Below are 26,104 nucleotides of genomic sequence, written 5' to 3'. Positions count from 1 at the left end.
AGGCTGTCAACACTATTTTTGACAGCACCCTTGCAACTCAGGTAACAAAGTGATGTCAAATTGTTGGCATGACTGAAAACCCTGTTTCAACAGGAAAAGAAAGCTGTTTTAACAGTGAAATCTGACAAGTAAGAATCATTTTCCACCATAAATGAAATATGAAAGTGATAATCATAATGATTTGCATATTTAGTTCAGGGCATAAAATTGCGCCTAATACAGGCACCAATGTGACTAAACTTTTCACTTTGGCAACCAAATCCTGAAAATTAATCGCCAAATTGGCAACTAGCATGTTTCATCATAACTTCACAGAGAGATGTAGTGAATTAAAAGATTTGCAAAATATATCCATGGCAAACTTCCTTGTTAAGTGTGTGTAGTTCAGTGTAGTTTTGAATGGTACAGTGTACATATAAACAGTGTAGCATTGCGTGAGATGGCACAGTGTAATGTCGAATGGTACAGCGTACACACAAATGGTGTGGCATTGCATGAAATGGCTCAGTGTAATGTTGAATGGTATAGACACAGAAACGATGTAGCGTTGCGCGAAATGGCTGTTGTTATCAGTATCTGTTGTCTACATTGGCAATAGAAAACAGACAAACAGAGGAGTTTCTTGATCACAGTGCAAATTTCAGGAAGATAAAAATTACCTTATAATTAAAAAAATATGTGCAAAAGACATTATAGTTACCTAAAACAATTCTACTGTATAAAATAGTGGGAAATGTTTGTTTCCTGTGTTTACACAAAAACTAGCAACTGTACAGTGCAGAACCCAGCTAGTCTTGAACTCTCAAGGGAAGCAACAATTTGCTCATACAGCTGGGAGTTTGAGATAGTGGGGTAAATTGGTCTGTAAAACAGGAACAAGGGATGCTGCTCTTTATTTGAGATAGGGAGTTTGAGATAGCTGAGTTCGAGATAGCCAATAGTAAATGACTGAGAAAAGCAGGGCAAATCCAAGGGAAATGGGTTTGAGTTCAAGATAGCAGGGTTTAACTGTACCATATTTACCTGTGTATAATACATACTTTTTTCTATAAAAATAACCATCAAAATCACAATGTATTATACACAGATTCTATTGTTTATCAAGCAGGTCCTAATTTGCATACGTTAAAAAGACAACAAAGAAAGTAACAAAAGCCTAGTAGTAACTGGTCTTTATTAGCCCGAGTTAAATAATCTACCGATGAAACATTTTCAATTTTGATCCACAAACCAATGGTGCATAACCTTGAAGGTATCTCACAGTATTCGCAGCAAACGGTCACCAAATAAAGTATTAATGTGTCACGGCAATGCAATTTCTTAGATACACATTTACTTTGTTATTATAAGTAATAATTATTTTGCAAGGTGCAATTCCCAAGCGGCAGTTGTGACAGATTCTCTGGTGTCTATCTATCTACCTACCTATCTATCTATCTATCAGGTTCCAAGGGGGTTGGCAAGAGCACTCTCCTTTCACAATGGCACATGGCAGGTAACGCAACAATTGGGGAGGAGGATTGGAGAACAGCATATTTTGTGAGTATAACATATATTCTACTGTTATTTCAGGCTGTTCAAATATAGGTTATTTGTCACCTAGCAATGTAAACATTAATAAGAACCATATTTACATAATTCAGCCATTGGATAGCCCTTTTGTATACCTTTTTCCTGCAAAGAGACGGTGGTGCCAATCAAGTGTTAAGTTGCAAGTTCATGCTTTTCTTTGTCATGTTTTTTGAAAACACAACAAATCATTTCCATTTGAATTCCATATTAAAGATACATGTCTGCCCCAGCTATGTATGCCCTTAAAATATATGTTTAATATACTGTCTTTCATTTGACAATCTCTCCTGTGGGAAACCAGGGCTAAAAATTGGCAGTTGTACGGTCGCCAGTGGCGAGTTAAAACTGACCAGGGCCACCAAAAGTCAAGGGTTGAATGCCCAGTGTGCGACTATGCTACAGAATTTCATAATGTTGCAATGTAAATTATTTGAAGTACAAAGTTAAAAATAAACTCAATATGTAGTTCAATTGGACTACCCTTCTCTTCGTTTCTTTGCCTGGACTCTAAGATTATCCATTTTAGTTAATTTTTAGTACTAAAGTGGAAATTCTGAGCTGTTTTAACAGTGATTTCACAAGCAATCCACATTCTCAATATATAGACACCATTTTGATTTTGTGACTGCCACGTGACTCTGGACATACCCAGAGTTCTGTGCGGGATGGTTTCAAAGTACACATTTCCGCTTTGAGGAAGAATTTGTTGATAGGCTTATCCAGAAATACCTGTAACCACAGTCACTGCATGCAAGAGTGTCTTTAAAAAAAAACCCAGCTTTTTCTACAATGATTTTTACAATAAGTGCAAATAAATTTTTGAAGTTACTTTATTGCAGTTTACATTATTTACTTAAATAAATAAAAACACTTAACACCTCTAATAATTTTATAGTGCTAAATGCTAACCAAAATGTTAAAGAAAAATGTCTCGTGGCATTACCAGGGGCATTGCCTTATTGTGTTCTTTCCTTTTAGTTAACACTCTGTTAAAAGCCATGGGGCGCTTATTTAAGTTTTTCATTTTAGACTAGAGGAAATTGAGGGCTACTTCATTTTAGGATGGGCTAACCTCTATTAAAGTGTCTATCACCCTTAAATAGATATTTTCATCATCATCATATCAACTCTATGCACATTGAATTGGTAAATGGTGAAATATTTCTTGTTTTTGAATTTACTAAATGCTAATTAGATGATGTCAACCTGGGAATTTGCCATTATTTCTATGCCAATTTACAATGTGCAGTATACAGCTTGAGGATAATTAATTTGATAAATACAAAAAATAAACTGTGGATAGTCAATTGATTGGTAAAAAATATTACTTGGAGGTGAAAACAAATAGTTGTATAATAAATGATTCCCAGGTTGGTGTCATCAATTAGCATTTTGTAAATTCAAATCTATATAGCTCAATAACGCGACGTTCAAAACAAATATGTCACCATTTAACTGTTCAATGTGCATAGAGTTGAAATAATTGTATTTAAGGGTGACAGGCACTTTTAGTGGCCATACTTTAATCAGTTACAGCCACCAACTATAACAGTCATTGTTTAATTCTAGAACTGGAGTGTCATGGCAGCAACTTCCAGACATGGTCTGTTCTCGTTATTCAGTGATGACAAGCCTCTTCTCAGTTGCCATGATTTGAATATTGTGTATTGTGTCAACCCAGAAGAATCAGGGAGCAGAGCCTTATTCAAATAAATCATGGTGAGTTTGTTGTACTTCCTTAGTGATCACCCAAATATTCATTTCAGTAAAGCTGTTCAGATGGCGTATGACAGCTAAAATTTGTGTTAGTGGTTTCTATGCTTTGCATTGTTTAATTTAAAGGGGTGAGTGGAATAAAGCCGTGAGTGACTTCTGATAAACTGCTAGATTCTCCTTCCAGTTTGTTTTGTATATGCTCATGTAACGAAGGGAGAATTTGGCTGTAGATCAGGAGTCACCTAAGGCCTTATTCTAAACATTATTTTGAATAAGGCCCTAAGTGACTCCTGATCTCAAGCCAAATTGTTACATGAGCATATACAAGACAAACTGGAAGGAGAATCTAGCAGTTGATCAGAAGTCACTTAGGGCTTTATTCCAATCACCCCTTCATTTCGCACCGTAAAATTTTCGAACACTACAAACACATGAAATTTGCCAAATTTTCGGCCATTTTTACTAAAAAAAGGTCACTTAGAAATTTTTGGACAGCAATTTTCAGCTGGCATTTTTCGGAAAAATCACATTTTATTCCAAAGAATTTTCGGCTAAGTAAATTTTCAGCTAGAACATGTGAACAGGTAATATTTTTTCTAACGATCTGTAGGTTTGGATATGTTTGATAAATACATGTGGCGCAATAATTTTTCCCATGTACAGTACCGACAAGAACTATCCCCCACTAAAACTGCACCAAAAGCAGACCTGAGCAGAACATACTTTCTGAAGTGAACCCAACCAAACTTCAAGCCCATATATAAGCTATATAGGTATGTGTCGCCTAATAGGGTCGGGGTTTTGAGCCTCTGGATACATAAATGGGGTGTCTTATTCGCGATTCTCTGTCTGCTCATGTTTGCACTGATGTTTGCATGTGAAGTGGGAGTTAGTTCCAGTCGGTACTGTAACTGCGTAACAATCCAATCGAAGGGTTCAATCGACGGTGAGGAAAGAGGCCTCACTACTCTATGTACAGTACCGCTCGCGTATACGTTAGCTGCGCAGGCGAATTTCATACGCTCCGACGCAGGGTAGTCAGACGCGTATATACGATTTTTTTGCACGCTCGGTCGAAAAAAATGCGCGATTCATGTGCCTTTGTTATTCAGTGCTATAAGTTTCCTTTGTATTTCATTGTTGTATGAAACAAAGGACTTCTAAGTTTGAAAAAGCGGTGAGTAGACAACGGAAAATTTACATAATGAAATAAAAGCTATCGTGTTACACTCTCGAATGTCGCGTCGCTTCGCGAATTTTTCGGGTAACGAGTAGTAGCAGTAGATTGATGTTAAGCCTTCTGATCACCAACTACATTTATGATTTGTAACGTTCATATTTGTCATATTACAGGATATCCAAACTGAGCAGGAATTGTCCCCGGGCCACCGACGTGCTGGCACACATTGGCTATATTCCTCGAATAGTCATTCAGTACGCTAAGTACCTTCTAAGAGGCAACAGTAACGTTGAACTTTTCATGGTCAAGGCAATTACTAATATTCTACAAGTACTAGAAGACGAAGCACTCTAGATTCCTGATAGGTGCAAACGTGTGCGCATCAGGTCACTAGCGATGATAAGTACTTGCAAGACTAGTGGTATGTTTGAAATAAGGTGGTCACCATCAACCTTTTCCTGGTCTTGTTTGAAACCACCAGGATTCGATTTGAAAGAAGTGTCTGTCGTTAGCCCTCTGGTTGAAGAAGCTGTTGTGCAGTTTACGTTGGAAAATTCTAATTATTTGTTGGATGTAGTAAGTATTGATTTTTTTTTTACTCTGGCGATCAAATCCTGGGGTGGGGGGCCGATACTGAACTGACAGGGGGGCTCGGCCGTACCATTTTGTGTGTAAAATTCCAGATATGGTACCATTTAGGGGGGCTGTTAAAAAAACAATTTTATAATTAACTCGGTACTATTTAGGGTGTCAATTGATTACTAATTGGAATCTGGTTACCGGTTACCGATTTCAGACTTTCAGTTACCAGTTACCGATTTCAGACTTTCAGTTACAGGTTACCGATTCCCCGTTTGGTAAACAAAGAACATTTTTTCCATGCAAAACATTATAGTAAATGTGCTCGACTAGTACCTCGTCTATTAACAACAAATTAAGCGCTAGAATGAGCAGACAACCAAAACATGTCGAATTCTTCATGACACATCTGAAATGGGTAACCGATAACCAGATGCCAATAAGTCAGTCAACTGATTTGTCATGTAAAGCAGAGTACAAAAATATCATTCTCGATCAGCTTTTCAGTCAACCTACAGTGCCTTTTAGGGGTCATTTTTAGGGCCACAGCCGAGCCCCCCTAGTGTCAGTTCAGTATGGGAGCCGAACTCCCCCCCCCCCACCCCCACCCCCACCCCGCCCCACGGGAAACAAATCTGCGGATTTATAAGCTGGTTAACCGCGGTCAAACGAGAGAAATTTGCAAAGGTTAAGCAAAGTACTTAAAGGTTAAGGTAGTCGTTTTCACTGTTTATTAAAGTTTAATATATTGCCAATATATTTACCAAAATTTACCAAACGTTTTGAAAGTTTACCAAAAAAGTTCTAAATACTGTGAACCGCAGAATCGTCGACGCCATTTGTCAACATAATTTGGATCAGGCGCAAAGAGTTTTGGTCAGTTTTTCACGGAAAAAAGCTCATCATTTTGAGAAAAATTAAAAGATAATAACGTGAACTAATTTTTTTACTCATCCTTGCTTACATTAAATAAAATCTCACCGAATAAAACGAAAACCGCGTAGGACGTTTGACCGCGGTGGACTAGGCTGGATACATCCCTGCGTTTGGTAAATGAAAGAGATAATTATGGCTCCATTCACCATCCATTCAGCGTGTCACGCCCCAAAGCATAAAGTATAATGAGGCTCCATCTCTTCATCAGGTGGATACCATAAAAGGCCTATCTGCAGGGAGACCTGGCAACTTAGTCGGCAAATATTGGGAGAAGCTGATATTTAGCAATCTCAAGGAATGTGTGAAAAATGAGTATTCCTTCAAGGAAGAGGCATGTGGTTCCACTGCTGCTAGCTCCTACTTAAATTTGTGTGGACATCAAAGCAAAACAGAAACGAGAAAATCGATAGAACAGATAATTAGAGATAGATATAGTGCAATGATAGTCCATTGTCCTAATACCAGCGCCTTTGACTTTGTCATCGTTGATAAATGCAACAAAATTCATGCCATTCAGGTAACCGTTCAAACCGCTGCGAAGAAATGTAACGACAGTGACTTTTTCAAGACTGAAATTATTCATTTTACGTATTTACTAGCGCCTTATAAGGTCGACGTCAACGCTATTAAATTGAAATCAAAGTTATATGATGCATATATGCCTAACTCAGAAATAATTGAGTACTTATTGAGTAATCGATCTTTGTTTATGCAAAGTTTCAAAACTTTTCTATAAGTCCCAAACTACCTTAAAATATATGCATTAATATACATATAGTAATAAGACTATTATATATTACTTACGCGCATATAACGAGACGAGATTATACAAACAATGACATGTGTCAAGAACTACAAATTAAAGTAGTTCAAATTTTCTACCGCCATAGCGAACAAAACAAAACGAGGTCTGAATTGCCCTTATTCATAATGACGTCACATCAAAACAATCTATTGTTTAAACGCAAAGAATCATGGTCGCGGGAGGGGGACAAAACAGCAACAACACAAAAAAATTGATATAAAATTCGTTTTATAGAACAAAGAAAAGCGGTGACAGCCATCAAGTGCAATAAATATTGCTTATTAAACATCAGTGCATCTCATATTTTAGTACCAGGCCATTTGAGTTCAAACTTTTCTTACCAGAGCGAGTTTTAAACGAATTTCTATCGTTCTAGACGATTCTGTCCCCTTCATAAACAAGCCCTGACGTCATCATGAATAAGAGCAATTAAAAACATTAAACGGAATATTTATTGGACGCTAAAAAAATTGACAGTGAAATGAAGAACTTTCTTAATTAAGCATTGTAATATAGCATTTGTAGCATAGATTTCTTAATTCCAAAAAAATATCCATCCCACTCCCGCCCTCACGGATGGATTTTTTTTCATACAGCCCTTTGGAAACAACTTTTATAGATTAGAGAGTTACTCTAAACCTCACCCTGAATGGATAATTTGGGAGGGGAAGCTCTTGATCTTTTGAGTTCCTGTTTGTAATTTTCATAATAAAAAAAAATCCAGCGACCGTCTAATACACGAACTACTTTTCATGTCACACTTAAAGGCATAAATAAAGAATTCGCGAAAGGAGAGTCGACTTGTGTACCATCAGTTGCTTCACGTTTCCCTTTGTGTATACAGTATGTAATTACTAAATTTATCTATCTTACTTTTGTCATTCACCTTATTAGACGAGATCACGAAATTTCCGTTCCTTAGCCCTTAACTTAGCAGCATATGGAATTCACAAGCGCTCTTGCAATTTTAACGTCTATACCTTTACTATATAAAATAATTAGCAAACGATTTCGAAGAGGAATCCATATTCTCGCATCGAGCAAAAGCACTGCTTTACTTGTAATATGGGAAAGATGGGAAAGCGCAAATATCGATTTTATCTGTTTTGCGAACAAAGGAGTTAACACACACCGGAAATAGCGACCAGGCATTCCTCGCGACTCCCGTACGCTTGTTTTCCAATTTTCCTGGGCCGCTGCCAATCACTTCTTGTGTAAAAACCTACGTAATCTGCCAAGTGGAAGTACAGTGGCTACTGTTGCTTACCGATATTTTCCGTCGGCAAAACGTAGAAGTCAGTAAATGTGACCGATTCTGCCCGGAAAATTTTATTGTCTGGAGCTTGGATATGTCAGGAGAGTTTCATTGACAGCTGGATTAATTACACCCCATGTTGTGAAACCATTATGAAGACATCGCGCTTTCCTTCGCTTTTTTTGTCACATACAAAAAAGGAAACGTGAGGCAACTGAAAGATGATTCATGCTAACCCGTCGGTACACTTAGCACTGGCACAAGTCGACCTAACAGGCACTCGTATAACTTAATAGTGGAGGATCGAAAACAGGAATGGAAAGAAACGCTACGGCCTAGCGCAAAAATTTTGACATACAAATAGTCAGTCGAAAAGCCGCTCAAAATAATTTGTATGATTCAATGAACACTCCATAAATCAGTAGCAGTTACCAGTATGTCAACTTCCCACCCCTCCCTGCGTACTAGTACTTCTTTCTCCACTAGTAGCAACAGTCTGCCTTTGGGTATACAGTATGTAATTATCAAATTTATCTATCTTCCTTATGTCATTCATCTTATCAGACAAGATCACGAAATTTCCGTTCCTTAGCACTTAACTTAGCAGCACATAGAATTCACGAGCGCTTTTGCAATTTTAAGGTTTATACCTTTACTACATAAAATCACTGTTGGTACAATCGTACAAAGCAATCTTTTCTCTTTTCAGAGACACAGTTTTCTCTTTTCAGATACAATGAACACACACTTGAGTTTGATGTCACGCATTCCAATTCGTACATTGATGATCAAAACAGCACAACTTCAGCACTGGGTAATTTTTCAAATAACATTTTCGCCTTTAATAGCTTAAGGGCACACATTTTCTTTCATATGGCCCCTGCATTGATTCATTAAATTAACACAAGTGCAAATTACAGAATTAACTTTTTGGGAAAATAACATATCTCTAATTTACAAAGGAATCATTTCCCTTTCGCAAATTACCGATCCGATTAAATTAATCTCACAAATAACACGTTTTCATTTTGTTCCGTTTCGCAAATATTACAGTAAGCCCTCTCAGAGACAATGACAAAACGACTTCGACATTTCGCAAAGACTCGAGAGAAAACTTTCCAATTTCTGAAACAGTCAGAGTTCAATAAATGTTTGCTAACTGCAGGCCAAATCAAAATATTATGCACTAATAGGAAAAACCAAATTGTACAAATAAAGTTTTAAGTGTGCGGGCTGTGCGGAAATGGGCCACGGTAACTTTTCTGTCTACACATGTTATAGCACCTTTTGTTGTGATTGTATGTCATCAAACAAAACAGTGACCGTCACATATTAATAAATGGTGAGAATTTATCATTTCCTGAATTTGGCATTTTTTTTCCACCATATGTACTCGAGAGACCTAGCTCTTTCTGTATATGATTTCGATGAACTTCGAGTAATTCACGCTTAACTGCCGCCGAAATTATCACCAAGAAGGGAATAAATTGGGGCTGCAGTTTTTGGACGCACTCAACCTTACATTGAAAGTATACGTTTCCTAATCGTCCAGTCTTTTGCTCTCCATTCTGCCAATAGGCTCGTCTGGTGCTTGATATTATGACGAGGTCTTCTGGTGGGTTGGGAATAAAAAATTCTTCACCACGCCTTAGTTTCAAGACACCCTTACACCCGTATCACCTTCTCACCAGAGGGCTGCATCTTTTAAGAAGGCTCAACTGGAAACTACCTTCTTGAACTGCCGGCGTTGATGTGTTGGGGCTTTTATTCTGCAGATAGAATAAAATTAATGGCATTTTAGTTAACAGCCAAGATTAGTCGGTGGCTGCGTGGGAATTATGCAACGAGCCGACGGTCTCGCCAGATGCTAAATCCTTACAAACCTTATGTCCTGCAGGCCATTTCTACAAATGAAAGGTTCTGTGATTAGGAGAACTGTTTTTTTCGACTTGCCGCGCATTATCACGACAAGCTTTATTTGATAGAGTTTTTATTTCGTTCAACCCAATTAGCTCACCAGCTAGTGAAATAGAACGACTTGCACAGAGCTAACATATAGCGGGACTTTACCATGATCATAGACGATATAAAAAATCAAACGGTTGGCAGCATAATCACACAAAAAAATTTGAAACCTTTCACCGATCTAAAACCCGAGATAACAGAATCACGCATTACACCTTGTATTAACGGTGAATGATCCTTACAATATATACATACCTGAGGCTCTTCTGTGTCTCTTTGTGTTGTTGTCTTCTCTGCTTCCTTCTCTGTGCCTCTGTTTCCTGAGGATCTTACTAAAGTCGACGCCGGATTCGATGCTGATTGGTCAGTTGGAGAGGTGTTAGTGTAACTCTCCACAACTTCCTCTCTTTTTTTATTTGTAGCACCTTTCCTTCTTTGTGTTGCCTTGGTCTTTTTTGACCCACGTCCAGGAGGGAGGTCCATGTGAATCAAAGCATCCACGTTAGGAGGCCTTTGGTTCGTTGTCTTGTAACAATGAACGAACTCAGTCAATGAACGACCCATTTCAGCCACAGCTAAAGTATGAGCACAAATGTCATACGCTTTAAAATCGATACAAGTGCCGCTGCACACATAATATGTTCCACGTCGCACGGTACGTTTCTTGCAAACTGCATACGATGGAGCATCAATTGCCTCGTTTGCCACATAACGTGGCAAATTGTCCCCTCTTCCAGGATCGGGATGGATATTTTCTTCTTTGCGCGCCAAAATCAACGATGCACGATGGTACATACGTGCTAGAATACTGAAGGGAACCCGGATAATGCCAAAATCTTCTAGAGGCAAACTCAATGGTGACATTGTGTCCGCTTCATTTGCGTTTTCCAGGTCGATAGAAATTATGTCAACTGTCTTTGCTGGGAGATTGTGAAATTTTTTGAGCGCCGCTTCTTGTTGCGCTCTCGTCTTCCTGTAAAAGACAGACTCCTTCATTCCCTCTTCCTCGTAATTTTTGTCCATTTTTAGCTCTCCGAGCCAACAAAATGCTAAATCCTCTTCTGTTCTCTGTCTTTTCACCACCGTCTGCAGCAACCTGGCAAATTCGGGAATAGAAAGCTTCCTTTTCTTTGTAAGTTGTTTCTCTCTTTGTAGAACCGAGTTCATATATTCATTTCCGTTCTGATCGTATACACCTGGTGGCCAGCCTAAACCAGCCATGGATCTCAATTCAGCTGTCATCGTTTGCCTTATAATTTCCGCTTTGTACTTACAAAAGTAAGTAACAAAGCGCTCTGAGAGTGGGTGTAAGGAAAGCCACTCCTTCATTTTTTTCCAGATTGGTCACGAACTGGGCGTGGCTTTCCGAGTCTATAAGACCAGGAACCCTCTTACAACCAATATCTCCTCCGAAGATGTCACTTAGAATGACTTCTGGTGGTTTGCCCCGTATTCCAAGTTCGTTCATTTTTGACACTATGTTTTCTTTCATATGCAGGTCACAGAGTAAATGCTGGGCATAAGGGAGAGGTCTACCGAAACCCTCACCCAATGCCTTTTCTCCGTCAGTACCATATACTAGAACATTTTGGGTTTTTGCATTTAGCTTTATCATGGTAGACGAGAGCTCGTAATATCTGGATGGTTCTTTTTTGTGGTGAACTAAGGTTGGTCCAATCCGGACTGGATTCTTGTCTTCTTTGGTTCGGAGAAGGAGATGCCTGTATGTAGTAAGAGTCACATAATAGTCTCCAAAAATTGAAAATGGGATCGACTCCTAAAATACTGAACTGGCTAGGATTTGTGCAAAATCTTTCCACGTCCTTAAGTTGCTGGTCAGTGGTTAGGACAACACAAGGATCTGACGAGGTCTCTACTTTACGGACGAAGGCGTTCTCTTTGTCTCTATTTCCTTGCTTCGCATGTCTATCAGCTCGAGTGTAGAATCCCCAGGTTGCTCTTCCACGGTTTTTTTAATGTTCTTTATCTGTTGTACATTTCTGGCATGGCTAGCTGCGTTTATAAAGTTTTAAATTGTTCCCTTTTCTTCGATACCCTTGAAAAACACCGTCTTGGGAGGGTCAGATTTCGCGAGCTCTTTTAACCGCTCCATGGTAGTATGCAAAGTGCGGTAATACTCTTTGGAAAGACTTTTAGAATTTCCATGTGGTTTAACTTTAACTTCGTGTTCATTATCATCAAAAACATATTGCAGAAGAGCAAAACCGTGAATCGTTCCGTTGGAATCTGAAAAAGGAGAAGATGAAAATTAATAAAGGTTTTGATATTTGAATGCACTTGGTAACCAGATGTTGTGCACTGGTGTGATATGCTGTATTGATTAAAACCCCCTTTTGCTGGTCAGATTTGTTACATTATGACTAATAAGGACGTAAATTTTTTTACGGTGAGGTTTTGAAGATGGACGTTTTTCGCTCGAATATAGAAAAATTTTGTTTTGTTTTGTTTTAGTCGATAATTTTGTTTCCTATTTTTGGCCACACACCACTTTTCGGAGCACGCCATAGTTTACTTATTTAACTTGAGCAGTTTGACCTTTGGTTTGAATTGACTTTCTCTTTCTTCGGAAGCTTTTTTCATGATCCATGTTACAAATGTCTTACTAACCTCAATTGTTTATTCACTGTAGCAGGAACCTCTCAAACTGAGGCCTTGTCGTAATGACCTCGCTATCGCTAGGTTAATACCGCTAGGCCTCCACTCAAAGTTTGAGATTTTTCTTTAAGGACCTCACTGTTATTTATTTGTTAAAATAGTCTTACCTGTCAGATAAATGAAAATCCTTTGCAAATCGGGGGAGGATTCATTCCTGTAGAAGCTTCTCGTACATTTATAGACCTGTGCCTCATGATCATCATATTCTGATTGGGAAGCCTTACGAACAGGATTCCTCTTGTTGGAAGCACGGTAGTATCATACTATATACTATATAGTATATGATACTATAATACATCGCTGTTTCGTTCCAGTTGGATTCCATGCACCAAGGTCGTCGCCAGAACATTTTTAAAGTGCTTTATGTGTGGGGCAGATATTTCCACCACAAAGACAGAATTTTCGGAGACAGCGGAAGGAACAGCACGTGCAATAAGTTCTCGAGGCGGATGGAAGAGGATATCTACCACTTTCCTGGAAGCCAAACCCGTAAGCAATCCCTGTCGGTAGATGGGAAACATTGGGTCGTCGTTCAAGTAATCAGTTCCTTGTTCGTCTTCACTGCTATCGCTGGAGTCGTTCAACTGGTGTGTCAGCACTTTCTTATTTACCTTTTCAGCCACATTTCTATGGAAGACAGTAAAAGAATTTCATAGGTTTCTCAAACGCCACAGCGGGAGAGCAAAATTCTCAAACGTTTCGTGCAAGGTGTGGTGATCGCTCACCGACATCGTTTTGAAATAATCAGACAATTAAAATATACCCTTCAGAATTAATTGTTCGTAAACGCGTTCAATGACTTCACTGTTACTACGGAAATTTTATGGTATATATATTTGAGTGACTCACTTTTCTGATGCAAAGACTGGTTTGAAAAGGCACTCATCGCTGTCGCTCGTCTCAATATCCACACACACCCTTGATAAGAAAAAAAAATCAGACTGATTTATTATTATGTATGATTGTTTGAATTGTATGAAATAATTTAAATACTCCAGTCGAAAGTCGAGAGCAGTATTCTTGATTGTAACTTTTGTTAATTGAAAGTTCAGGTCACATTGGCCACCGGAAAACTTGCTCGAGCAAACGACCGTCGAGTTTCGATTAATACAAGCACAAAAAAGCCCATTCTCTTGATAATAAAATATATTGTACGGAAACGTAAAGGAGGGCACCAATAATATTGGCAACCAGTGTTACGTTGAGGCGTAAAGATTTATCTAACTAAAAAGGAAATTTAGACGAATGGCACCTTAAGCTGAGGGGGATTTGCAAATAACCTTTTAGAGTTTGACTGTTAAAGAGATACGTTGGACATAATAAAGACACTTCACCTCCATTAAGCGCCTTCATAATTTTCTTGTATGATCCCATTTCTTCTGGGCCAACAAGAACGACACTCAGACCCTCCCTGCTTGCTCTAGCTGTCCGTCTACTGCGGTGAATGTAAAGCTGTCAACGAACACAGAGAAAGAATTTAGGAACGCAGAATCACATAAGATGGTTGCGCTAAAGTTAATACTTACATTGTGGTTACATTACACAACAGTTCATTATTAAATGAGATACAACTGAGGACGATAAACAATAACAAACTACTCCTCTCATATAAACTGCATTTGAACAGAGTCAATTTTTTCCTAAATCAAAACTCATTAACTGAAATGAATTATGTTTTGATTTCGGTGGGTGAACCTCACACATTAACTCAAATCGGAAACAAAACAAAGATTTAGAAAATGAAGTTTTAGAAATAACTAAATATATGCAATTAAATAAATTTAGAGGTAAATAAAGAATTCAGGCGTCAACGGCGTTCGAACTTTGCTATCCACATTCTGGTTGAGCTTCTCTTACAGTTGAGACTTGTAGCCCACACCTTGGTCAACGCATGGTTGGTTGAAGCAGTGTGACTTCCGAAGCCTTTTGTCAAGGTAGAGTTTCGCGGAGAATGAAAGCACTGCCGCCAAAAAGCAATCGCTCCCGTTCCCGCCTGCCGCACAGGCTAACTAACTGCACAAGCTAACCAACCGTACACACATACTTACACGTACTTACATCAAGGTCCTTCGGAACTTGATAGTGAATCACATGCTCAACAGCTGGTATGTCCAAACCTCTCGCGGCCACATCTGTAGCCAGAAGTAAGCCACTCGCACTTTGCTTAAATTTAACAGGCAAGAAAAGAATCAGCCAAAATTTCATTGGCTGGTGTGAGTCCAATCTAGCTTTAAATATTCTCTGAGGGAGGAGAGGGGTGGGTTTTAATCAGTCAAGGCGATCCAGTTATAGTCTATCAAAAGAGGAAATTCCATTGGTCGGTTAGTTCGTAAACTATACTCACTGTTTTGATGAAAAAAAATAGTAATAAGATCAGGATGATTCTGATCCAAGGCCACATAACACGCGTGTCGCCCAGTGTTTTGTGCAAAGCAAGTTGCGCAGTAAAGAACGTGAAAGACGCAACAGGAAAATAGCACGTTGTCTACAAAATTGGGTTCCTAATAGTTGCTTTGTTTTGTTGAGTTTTTTGTTTGGTTTTTTTTTTGTTCTGGTTTTTGTTTGTTTCGTTTGTTTCATTGTTTTTTGTATTTTTGTTTTTTCCATATCATCCCACTCAGTTTTCACCCGGCCTGTCGAAATTCTTTAATCTTTGCCTTTGTTGCATGCTGGCGTGCAGAACCCACGGGTTAAAGTCCAGGAGCCTACACAAAGAGCCCAGTCTCCTCACGCAGTCTACAGTTTTGGAGAAAACCAAAGTACGGCCTGGGTACCGGGAAAGGAAATAGTGGAGATATAGGTCCTAGAAAGAAAATTCAAATAAATCTGAATGAGGTGATTTTTACAACAACTGTATGTTTCGTAGTTCTCCTTCGATTTCACTTGGTACACCTCTGTGGCTCCGTGGATCATGTTCCTTGACAGTGCGGTGTACATGTAGATGCATTTGGCTCAAACCAACAATAAAAAGTAGTAAAAATTGTATCCTGAATCTCGAAGTTTTTCTCTTCCTTGTCAGCTCAACAATTACAAACCTTCTCTTCAATTACACATGAGATCTTTGCTTCTGTCAGGGTTTCTACGGTTCCTCTCTTGTTGGTGACATCGATAATTTTACAACTGTTCTTCTGCAGCCCAACTTTGTCCATCAGTGACACTAAAAATGTAAAATGCAAAGAGTATTGCTGTTAACGGAAGAACACAAGCCGGTCAACTTAATCATGTTTAACTAAGATGTTAGATCACTGCGAAAAGGAAACATTAAAGTTAAAATTTCAGTTTACAAGTTGACAGTCATGAAAACCATTAATTTCAGAAAGAGAAGCCTGAGAGAAATTCAAGCTCCGATGGAAATTGAAGTCCATTGCCTCTTTCTATGAATGAGCTCCAATATTGAAGATAATTCTTGAAAGTGGCCTTGCTCCACCATTCTGTTTGCCTCGTCAATCACAAGATATCTCAAGTGCTCCAAACGGCAGACATGCTCTTCACCCTGAAATTAAACGCCGCCAGCAGATATCTCTAGAATCATCTATTTAATAGAAAGAGGCTACATTCCAATTTCACCGTTGGGTATATGAAAAAGAAAAAAACGCCTGGCATTGATGTTTACAGAGCAGTAGAAAATGCTTACAGGAAAAACTTACACCACATTGGAAATCCAAATTCATGCTGAAAACTACCCAGGACAACCGATCTCATGAGAAACATACCTACATGTACAAGTGTGTGTCGACTGTTTCAGATCTTTAAAAGAAAGTGAATCAGTACAACTTATGATACATGAGGTACTTACCTCGGAAATCAAATCCCACAGTATGCCCGGGGTGGCTACTATTACCTCAGGATACTTGTTTAAAAGCCTCTGTTCTTGAGGTGCCATTCCTCCAACCACAGCAACAATCTTGAAAAAAGGAGTTGTTTACTGATTCAAATAATTTTGAGGTACTTTGTTTGGTGGGTATTTCTCCAATAAAAGATACAAGTTGAAACAGGACTAGAAGGGGCGGTAAGGGAGGGGAGGGTAGGGGGTAAATGGTACATCATAGGGGCTAGGATTGTAATTCTCTGAACAAAAGGGTTTTTATATACTTTGCTGGTGAAGGGGCGAAGATAAAATAAATATTTCAGTCCAGAATATGATACCAAAAAACAATAGAGTTTATGTTTGAGGGAATAACAATGTTTTCAGCACTAACTCATCATTATTTAAATTGCTTAAGCCTATTGTGGCTACAAATTCATGTTTCCCCCCCAAAAAAAAAATGCTTTCCAAACAAGAGATAGGTTTGCATTCTGCTCCACTGAAAAGAGGAGTATTGAAGGCTTAGGAGACAAAATTGACTTGGACCAATTAAAATAAAGTAATAATTGAGTTTCTAACAATGGGAAAACAGAATCTAACTGTGGAGATGACTTCCAAATTGTCAATTTAAGTACATGATGTTACCTCTAAGGATGTGTGTTTTGCAGCCTGTTTAAGATGATTTTTTATTTGTATAGCCAATTCTCTGGTTGGTGTCATTATCAATGCCAGGAGTGGTTTCTTGAGCTTGGATGTTCCATTACCAGTTTCTGTGGCTTTTGTAGCATTATTTTTGGTAGTATTTTTTGTAGTTTCACCTGCTTCTTGACTGGACTTGTGGCCAAGGATGTGGGTGAGAATTAGAATCCCAAAGGCTTGTGTTTTACCTGAACCCTAATAAATACATAAATTTTTTAATTAATATCCTTAAATAATAACCTCCTCAAAAATCAGCCATTCCTGGAAGCTAAACTTCTCCCAAGTGATTTTATCATAACTTCAACAGACAATTTCAAGGCATTATCCAATGAATGATATGAAAACTACGAAACTTACAACCTGAAGGGACTTATCTTGACAATCTTATTGTAATGCACATTTTTGTATAAATAATGTTCCATCAACCAACTATAGGAAGATATAGAATGCCTACATAAAGAAGGAAGAGCTATTACATTAGTTCTTAAGAGAGCAAAATTTAACCATCAGTCAGTCAGTCAGTCAGTCAGTCCTCTCTCTCTCTCAAGAGGTACATCATACACATACTTTCAGCTCAACAGCTCTCCTCAAGAGTGCTTTTACAAAAGTCATATTTATAATTATTCAACAATCACTTTATACTTAGACATTAATTCAGGTCAAAGACCAGCTCTAAAGTAACAGAAACTGTTTGCTATAATGTGTGGGGAAGTCTTCTTACACATAAATGAGCTAAATGAGCTAGGTGTAGATCATAGTAGACACATGTACATGTTGAAAATTATTTTTTTCCTCTCTCTCTCCCTCTCCAAAAAAAAAAAAAAGGATTCTTCAAAATAGTTGTGAAACCAAGTACACAAACAGTACACATAAAAAAGGAGACCTCCACCAATCTAACTGCTCTGATTCAACTCACTGTTTCTGCTGCACCAATGATGTCCCTGTAGTGGAATATTGCAGGTGGAAGGGAGAGAGTCTGTATAGGGGTTGGTGTAGTAAAACTCTGTTCACTGAGTCCTCTCTGAACTTCTTTGGGAACACCTTAAGTGAGACTTGCTGAGAGTTCATGTTAAGAAGAACATCATTCATCACTTTCCGCAAGGCTGTTTCCGTACCGTTACTCGGGTACTTATGAGCGTCAGCGGTGGTTATGGCGGTCAGACGTGTTTCGAGCTTGTCCGTAATTTTATTAAGTTTTTCGCTGTTAGCTTTGTTCTCTGTCAACTTATACTCTCTCAAGCTCTCGAAGAATGTTCAAGTGCATTACGGGGATAAATTTTTCAAGTATTTCAACTCATACTCGGTAGATTTCAATCTAATTTCGCTAAGGCATATGTCACGGATCGGCGGCCATTTTGTCACCTCACCTCACAAGAAGTTTCAGAAGTCAAGAGTGGCGTACTATTCGAACTGTACGGCTTCCTTCAACCCGGTTGCTCTTTCTGTGGTTAGAAGTGGAGACATTCATCCTCATCCAGGACCTCACAGACAATGTAACTCGACTTGTAAATCAGCCGTCCGCCATGACAGTTCTCGTAAAAAATGCAAGGAGTGTGATCGGACGATTTCTAGAAATCACCGTGCAACCATATGCGACTGCTGCTCGTTGTGGTCTCACATTAAATGCGGCGGTGTGACCCCTAAGCAATATCTGATTTTGCAGTCGTCTGGCAGTACATCGCACACTTGCGAGTCATGTATGGAGGCTCTTCGCCAATTACCTTTTGCGGACTCGAGTTTGAACTCCAGCACAAGTACCAACAGTTCTACTGGATCATGTTCCGACGATGAAACATGGAGTGAATATGATGCCTTGACTAAGAAACATTGGACCAACATTAAAATCGGACATGTTAATGTGGACCATATTGCAGGTTTTAAATTCTTTGGGGTCAAGTATTGGCTATTAGAAGGAAAGTTTGATATTTTAGTACTTTCTGAAACGAAGCTCGATTCCAGTTTTCCAGATAGTCAATTTATGGTCACCGGATATCGAATGTGTAGGGCTGACAGAAACATACAAGGCGGTGGTTTATTGGTCTATATCCGCGCAGACCTCTGCTTTAAAGTCATTAAAGACCTTCCCAATCTTCGATTATGTGAGCGTGAACGGTACAAGACTGAATCGATTGTGCTGAAGGTGAGGATAGCTAAGAAGTGGGAAACCATCGTCGGTTTCTATAGACCTCCAACATCTGCGCCTATCCCACATTCGCTATGGAAATTTGAACTATCTTCAATACTTGAGGCGATCACAATACTTCCTTGTAACTGCTTTTTCGTAGGCGACTTTAACTCGGATATGTTACTACCAGACAAGCCGCCAAGGGATGGTAGAGTTATGGCAAACCTACTTGATATTTACCATTTGAAGAATTTAATACATGAAGCCACCCGTATTACCAAGACATCAGAAACCCTACTGGACCTTTTTCTCACTGACAACCTGAGAAAAATACAGTCATCGGGCGTAGTCCATGTTAATATAGGTGATCACTCTCTTGTGTTTGCCATGCTCAGGGCATCGGAACCGAGAATACGATCTCGGAAAATACAATTCAGAAGACTTAAAAATTCTGATAAACAGCATTTTCTACATGATTTGCATAATGTTCCTTTCCAAGTAGCTGAAATATTTGACGACGTTGACGATAAGCTCTACGTGTTTGATTGTCTATACGAAGACATTCTTGGTGAGCATGCACCTTTGAAACAGGTCCGCATAAGGGGAAATCAAGTTCCCTTTATGAATGAACAATGGCGCAAAGCTATTCGTCAGAAAAACCGTTTGTGGAAACGTTTCATTCGCGAAAGAACTGATACAAATTAAGAATTGTACAAGAGACAAGGGAACATTTGCACTTCTCTAAGACGTAAAGCTATTAAAATTTCTTCGACAAGAAAAGTGAGTCGGAAAACCCAAGGGAGTTTTGGGACACATACCGCCCATTTTTGCATTCAAGGAAAAGCACGCAAGCAAATGCATAATATTAAAAGAACACGATGTCGTGATAACAGACAAAAAACAAATGGCGGAGCTTTTAATAGTTATTTTGTCAACATCGCGGACGGCGTGCCAGAGATTACTGAACAGAGTTATGGAAAAGAGTTGGATGCGCATCCTAGCATTCAGGCGATTTTCAACATCAATGAACAGCTCGCTGTGAGAAACAAATTTGCTTTCCAATATACTAATAAAACCCAAGTGGAAGCTTTGTTACTCGAAATCAACTCTCGCAAATCCTGTGGTCATGACGGAATACCACCGCGACTGGTAAAAGAGTCTGCCAACGCGATTGCTGGTCCTATTGCTGCAATAATGAATCACTCGATCAGGACAGGACAGTATCCGTCGCGCTGGAAATTAGGTCAAGTTACTCCTTTATTTAAAAAGGACGATGAACTGAACAAAAGCAATTATCGACCAGTGACCGTTTTACCTGCGCTCAATAATGTTTTCGAGAGGCTGCTTTCAGCTCAAATGGGCGACTTTTACCAAAACATATTGTCCGAATACGTATCTGCCTACAGAAGGCACCATAGCTGTGAGACATCTTTGCTTAGGCTGACTGAGGACTGGAGGCGTAGTCTAGATAATAAAGAGATCGTGGCGGTTATATCAATGGATTTGTCAAAAGCTTTCGACACCGTACCTCATGCTTTGCTACTAGCGAAACTGAAAGCGTATGGTTTGCATGAATCCAGCTGTGCCCTTATCGGTGACTACTTGACGGATAGAATGCAGCGAGTGAAAATTGGTGATACTTATTCGGATTGGATGAGCGTGAAGCGTGGCGTGCCTCAAGGCAGTGTCCTGGGACCCATGTTTTTCAACATGTTCCTCAATGACCTCATCTTTCACATTAAGTCTGTAAAACTAAACACTTATGCTGATGACTGCCAACTGTACACATCTGACGTAGACCCAGTAGCCTTGGAACAGCGGATCAATCATGATGTACAAATAGCAAACAAATGGTTCGAAGACAATGGGATGAAAGCCAACCCCGCTAAACACCAAGGGATAGTTCTTGGCAAAACCGATTACCCTTTCTCCTTCTCAACCACAAGATGCCTGGAACTTTTTGGAATAATTCTTGATAATGAACTTAATTTCAAGGAACACATATTCTCTGTATGTAAAAAAATAAATAATCAGTTCAGTGTCTTCAAAAGATTTGGCAAACTTATTTCTACCGAAATTATGCTTCGCCTTTATAAAACGTTTATGTTACCCCATTTTCACTACTGTTCAATGATATGGCACTTTTGTAATTCAGAGGACTATGTTAAACTGGACACCTTAAATAGAGGTATTTTAAGATTTGTTTTAAAGGACTGGGACTCGAACTATGATGATCTTTTAGACAAGGCAGGTGTGTGTGGTTTAGCCAACAGGAGGATACAAAATATGATGATTTGTATATTCAACTGCCTCCATCTTGGTAAATATCTGTGCTATTTGAAACAACTAATCAGGCTAAGATCTGCTGCTTACTTCCCAAGGGGCACCAATATTTTATCACTTCCTAAGCCGTTTACAACCACATATGGTCTAAATTATTTTAGCTATTCATCTGTTAAGTACTGGAACTCCCTCCCTGACCACTTTAGAAAGACTGTAGATTATAGTGAATTTAAGCGCAAACTGTTAGTGCACGGTTTCTGTTACTATTACATTAATATTACATTATATTATTATTTTAATGATTATAATATTATTATATTATGAATTTTTTTTTTCTCTTTTTAGCCTTGTTCTTGCTGTAACTTTTAAAATTAGTAATTAGGATCGGAGATACTAGCTTGTAAGCTACACTGAAATCCGAGGATAAATAAAGCTTATGTATGTATGTATGTACCAAGGACTTCCCAAGTACTAATATCTACCATGGGCTCTGAAGTTTAGTTCATTCAAAATAAATGATTTAGCTATAAAATATGACTGCATCTTAAACTCATAGTGTTGGTGGGAAATATCATTTTATTACAGTTGAACATAATAAGTTATTTGTACCTGCTTAGATATGAAATATGTTTATAAAGGTTTCATAATCTAAATTAATAAACACTTAATTAATAAATAACAATACAGTAATAAAAAACTCATCAGTAAAATTACATTATTTATTAAACCCATTTTGAAATCACTGGTGGTCCCTGTAATCTGATTGGCTCTAATTGATGCAATTTATTCACGAATCACATCATTTTTCGCCTTAAATCACATCTTTTTTCCAGCCAATGAGGTGGCTACACTAAAAACAAAACAACCAATCAGATTTCAAGGCTTGTTTAAAGTAACTGATCAAATTGCACGAAAATGAAAGACAAAGAGTATCACATGGCAAATTTTGCAACTTTTGTTTCCAAAACTCTTACTTTCCCCCCCCCCCCCCAAAAAAAAATGGATGAATTTCATTTCAGACCAGCTCAGTACTGCAGCAATAAAATATTTGAACTTGCCAAGTCCTGTATTTGGGTGATTTCAAAATGGATGTAATAAAGTGGTAATTGAACCTCGTGTCATGTCTGAAATCATACTTGTGATTTCAAATCGAACTCACGCTGTGCACTCGTTTGATTTTGAAATCACGCATATGATTTCAGCCCAAATTGCACTCCACTTAGTTCAATTACCATTACTTATAGAAAATCATGTCTTTTCCAAGATAACATTATCTACACATAATGTGTTTGATTTTCCTCTTAATAATAAAATTCAAGGACAATCATTAGAGTAAAATTGTACTTTGTTTTGTGCATTTCCCATCCATAATTCCTAAAATTAAATCTCACCTGGAGGATCTTCCACCAGTCTATTGTCAGTGACCATTTCTACTCTGTTTTGCTCTTCTGACTGGGCTTTACTTTGGGCCTTGCTTTTCTTTTTCCACTTCTTATTTCCCTTTGTCTGTTGGTCATTCTTTGTGCTTTTTCAAGTTGTGTGGATGGTGTGGTAACTGTTTGTTCCAGATTATCCTGAAGATTTAAATCAAAAGACAATACTATGTAGCTTTTTTTTTTCCCCGTTAGCCAAACTTCTAGAGAAAACCAGCTTCTATTCTTAGATATACATAATTGTGCATGTATGGGTAAAAACTGAAAAAATGCATGAGCCCCTAGGCCAATGCAGTCTGCTGTCTTCAAAAAATTTAGGACAAACTGCTCTCAAAATGATTTTGATCAATTGCTGTATTTCCATGTAGTTCTTGTGGTGTGTGTTGTTGTTGTTTTCTTTGTGTTTGTTTGTTTGTTTTCTCATTTAAGGTACGACTAGCAGTTATCTTAGTTTTGATTCTCATGTCCAAATTATACACCCAATCTGACTCAAGAGACAAGTCATTCCATTTGAGTCAGGTTGAGGATTATTATTAAGCGTCTCGAAAATCGATTTTTCATAAGACATTTCCACCTTAAGAGGCACGGTTTATTCAGATTTCCAGTATCACAAGATGACTTAACCACTAATTAACTTCTGGTGTGTCGATTTGTGAACGACTCAACCCAATTTGGATGTATTGGACAACCCTCAACATTTAATAATTAAAGATGAGTTATAATAAAAAATAAATAAACAAAAAAATTTAAAAAGATATTTTTTTCCCAATTTCTCATAAAATACAAGGGTAATTTCACCACGTGCTTGAAGTGAATCTTACATTTGTATCTTCTAAATTTAACCATGCGGTATGTTTTAAAGCGTTTTAAGCAATTCACCTCCTGCAGCGGCCGTTCTTTTATTTTCTTCTTCTGAGCTGGTCCACCTGCACCAATTCCTGCTAGCTCTACTGGATAATAATCTTCCATGACTTCAAGGGACACAAATCCATCAATTTCGCCCGCCAAGAACGAAGGATCGTCCAATTCTACTGGTTCCCATTTTTGCGTCTTCCCTTTTGAATTCTTCTCTGCCATTATGGAGCAATGAGCAAAGAGATTTAATTGAGAAACTGAATGTAAACGCTCTTTTAGATAACAAACAACCGTTTTTGTTTATCCCTAGAGAATTAATAAAAACACTCTCACGTCGTCCGCCATTATGGATTACCCGCCACAGAAGGACTGGATAAGAATTTGTACTGCGCGCATATTCAAACAGGAGCCATTCGCTGATTTATCAGTACATGCCTTTTCTCCCTTCACCGAGTGAACTGAAACCTTTGTGAAACGTGAATGAAAAGACTAACATGGCGAAAGAACACCGTACATTCAAATAGGAGTGCTCTTATATTGAGTGCTTCAACGAAATTTCGTTTCTTATCAAGAAAGGCTTTGTCCCAAACATGAAGGTAAGTGAACGCGCTCCAAACATCAGATCGGAAGCTCAACTCCAGCTGAGTAGCGTGCGCGTCAAAATACACGTCTAACGATTTAATACGTGAGAATGTTGATAATAAGCTATAATTATCGAAATAAATCCCCTTACACCCGCCATATCCGTCAAAGTAATTTCCTTCTTTGAAATAAGTTTTGTCACAAGGAAAATTGTTTCTGGGACAACTAAATTTTGCTCTCCCCCTCCCCTCCACCTTTTCTGCCCACGTTACGATCAAATCCCCGCCCCCTGCCCCCCTCCACGTCTCTCATATCAGAACTGTTTTCTTTTTTTTATTTGTTTGTTTCAATCAGTGAATTCACGAACTACAGTCAAATCTGTCTTACCTGGTGACAAAAATTATCCATAGATATCCGGCGCATCAGTAACAAATTTCCATTTAATACTAGCTTGAGCTAAAGAGAATTTTCCCGTTTTAAGGGACTTGTTAGGCCCAATAGAACTGGAGATATCGACTTTTTCAGAAATCGCCGACAGTACTTTATAATTCAAGTTTTAATACTCACCCAGCTTTTTTTCAACAAATCAACATGGCGCTGAACGATCGCTCGCACAAAATGTGGCCACAAATTCGCATTCTGTCAAGTATGAAACGTTGAGATTTGGGTATGGGCCGCTAGTGTTTTTACTGTATAATCTTATCAATAAAGTACATGCTAATATTGACACACAATTGTGCACGCGTCTGAATTTCTTTGACCTTAAAACTCGACAAAGACGCTTTCAAGTTTTCGAAAGTTGGATCAGACAACTTTTAAAAGACTGAAATGTATCACCTTAATGTCACGTTTTCGCCACCAAAAAGTTGAATAACAACGTGCGGGTTATCCACCAGTGCGAGTAATCTGTTGACTTTTTTTTTCGCCGTATGCAATAATCGGCCGGTGCGGGTAATCGGCCGTGCGGGTAAACGACCGGAAATTATGGTAGGTGGCACCGTATTAAGCACTCCCACTGTATTAGACGCCATATTCCCGTGGGTGACTGCTTAATACAGGGTTGACTGAACTGGACAAATAAATTTTGTCCTCACTTCCTCCATCAAACCCAGATTATATCCATTTTGTTGCCATCCCCCCTAATTTCTCTCCTTTTCCCCTAGTTACAGACTGTGGTGTTTTGCTGGAAATTGTTGACGCAAGAATGTCCTAATAAGTACTGGATTAGGATGTTCTAATTAATTAGTACCATGGACAAATTGTTACATACTGTTTCAGATACAAGACTTGAGCTGTACATTGCAACTATTCAACTCTAGAGTTCAAACTATTCTTTTCTTTTTTTTTTCTTTAAAGGTTGAAGGTATTTTAGATATATAAACAAGCTGCTCAAAAAACTGATGTCTGATGAGCTGAAGCACTGGGCTGGAACTCAAGGTACAGTACTTTAAACATTTGGAATATAATATTGTTGTATTTGCTGCATTTGTCTTATTCCTTTTATACAATTAAATTAAATTGCTCTCCAGGTATTGGTGGTTTCCTTCCTGGTGTAAGGCAGATTGCAAATGTTGCAGCTTTGCCTGGAATTGTTGGTGTAAAAATGATCATAACTTTTTCTTGTTGAAATTACAACTT

The 26,104-nt window shown here is 38.5% G+C and overlaps 1 protein-coding gene across 1 annotated transcript; it reads right to left on the bottom strand.

The window, feature by feature from the left end:
* Positions 1 to 8,861: 8,861 nt before the first annotated feature.
* LOC149045203 (uncharacterized) lies at positions 8,862 to 16,588 on the bottom strand. The gene is made up of 7 exons (XM_089208081.1): positions 16,481 to 16,588; positions 14,743 to 15,841; positions 14,019 to 14,136; positions 13,534 to 13,602; positions 12,792 to 13,311; positions 10,264 to 12,255; positions 8,862 to 9,812 (listed from the first exon to the last, which is right to left on the bottom strand). The coding sequence occupies exons 6-7, from the start codon at positions 11,335 to 11,337 to the stop codon at positions 9,720 to 9,722; spliced, it is 1,167 nt and encodes a 388-aa protein (XP_089064207.1). The 5' UTR covers positions 11,338 to 12,255; positions 12,792 to 13,311; positions 13,534 to 13,602; positions 14,019 to 14,136; positions 14,743 to 15,841; positions 16,481 to 16,588; the 3' UTR covers positions 8,862 to 9,719.
* Between the last annotated feature and the right edge of the window lie 9,516 nt (positions 16,589 to 26,104).

This window comes from Pocillopora damicornis, chromosome 5 (genome assembly GCF_964200805.1).
Source record: "Pocillopora damicornis chromosome 5, jaPocDami1.2, whole genome shotgun sequence".
NCBI classification, from domain to species: domain Eukaryota; kingdom Metazoa; phylum Cnidaria; class Anthozoa; order Scleractinia; family Pocilloporidae; genus Pocillopora; species Pocillopora damicornis.
Note: the sequence above shows the minus strand (reverse complement) of the source record. Positions and strands in the feature narration are given on the sequence as shown.

Bases quoted from the DNA above. Each gene is read 5' to 3' on its own strand.
- LOC149045203 (XM_089208081.1), bottom strand. From the start codon at position 11,337: ATGAAGGAGTGGCTTTCCTTACACCCACTCTCAGAGCGCTTTGTTACT. The intron at 9,813-10,263 runs GTATGTATATAT...TTCTATCTGCAG, and splicing joins GAGACACAGAAGAGCCTCAG to AATAAAAGCCCCAACACATC.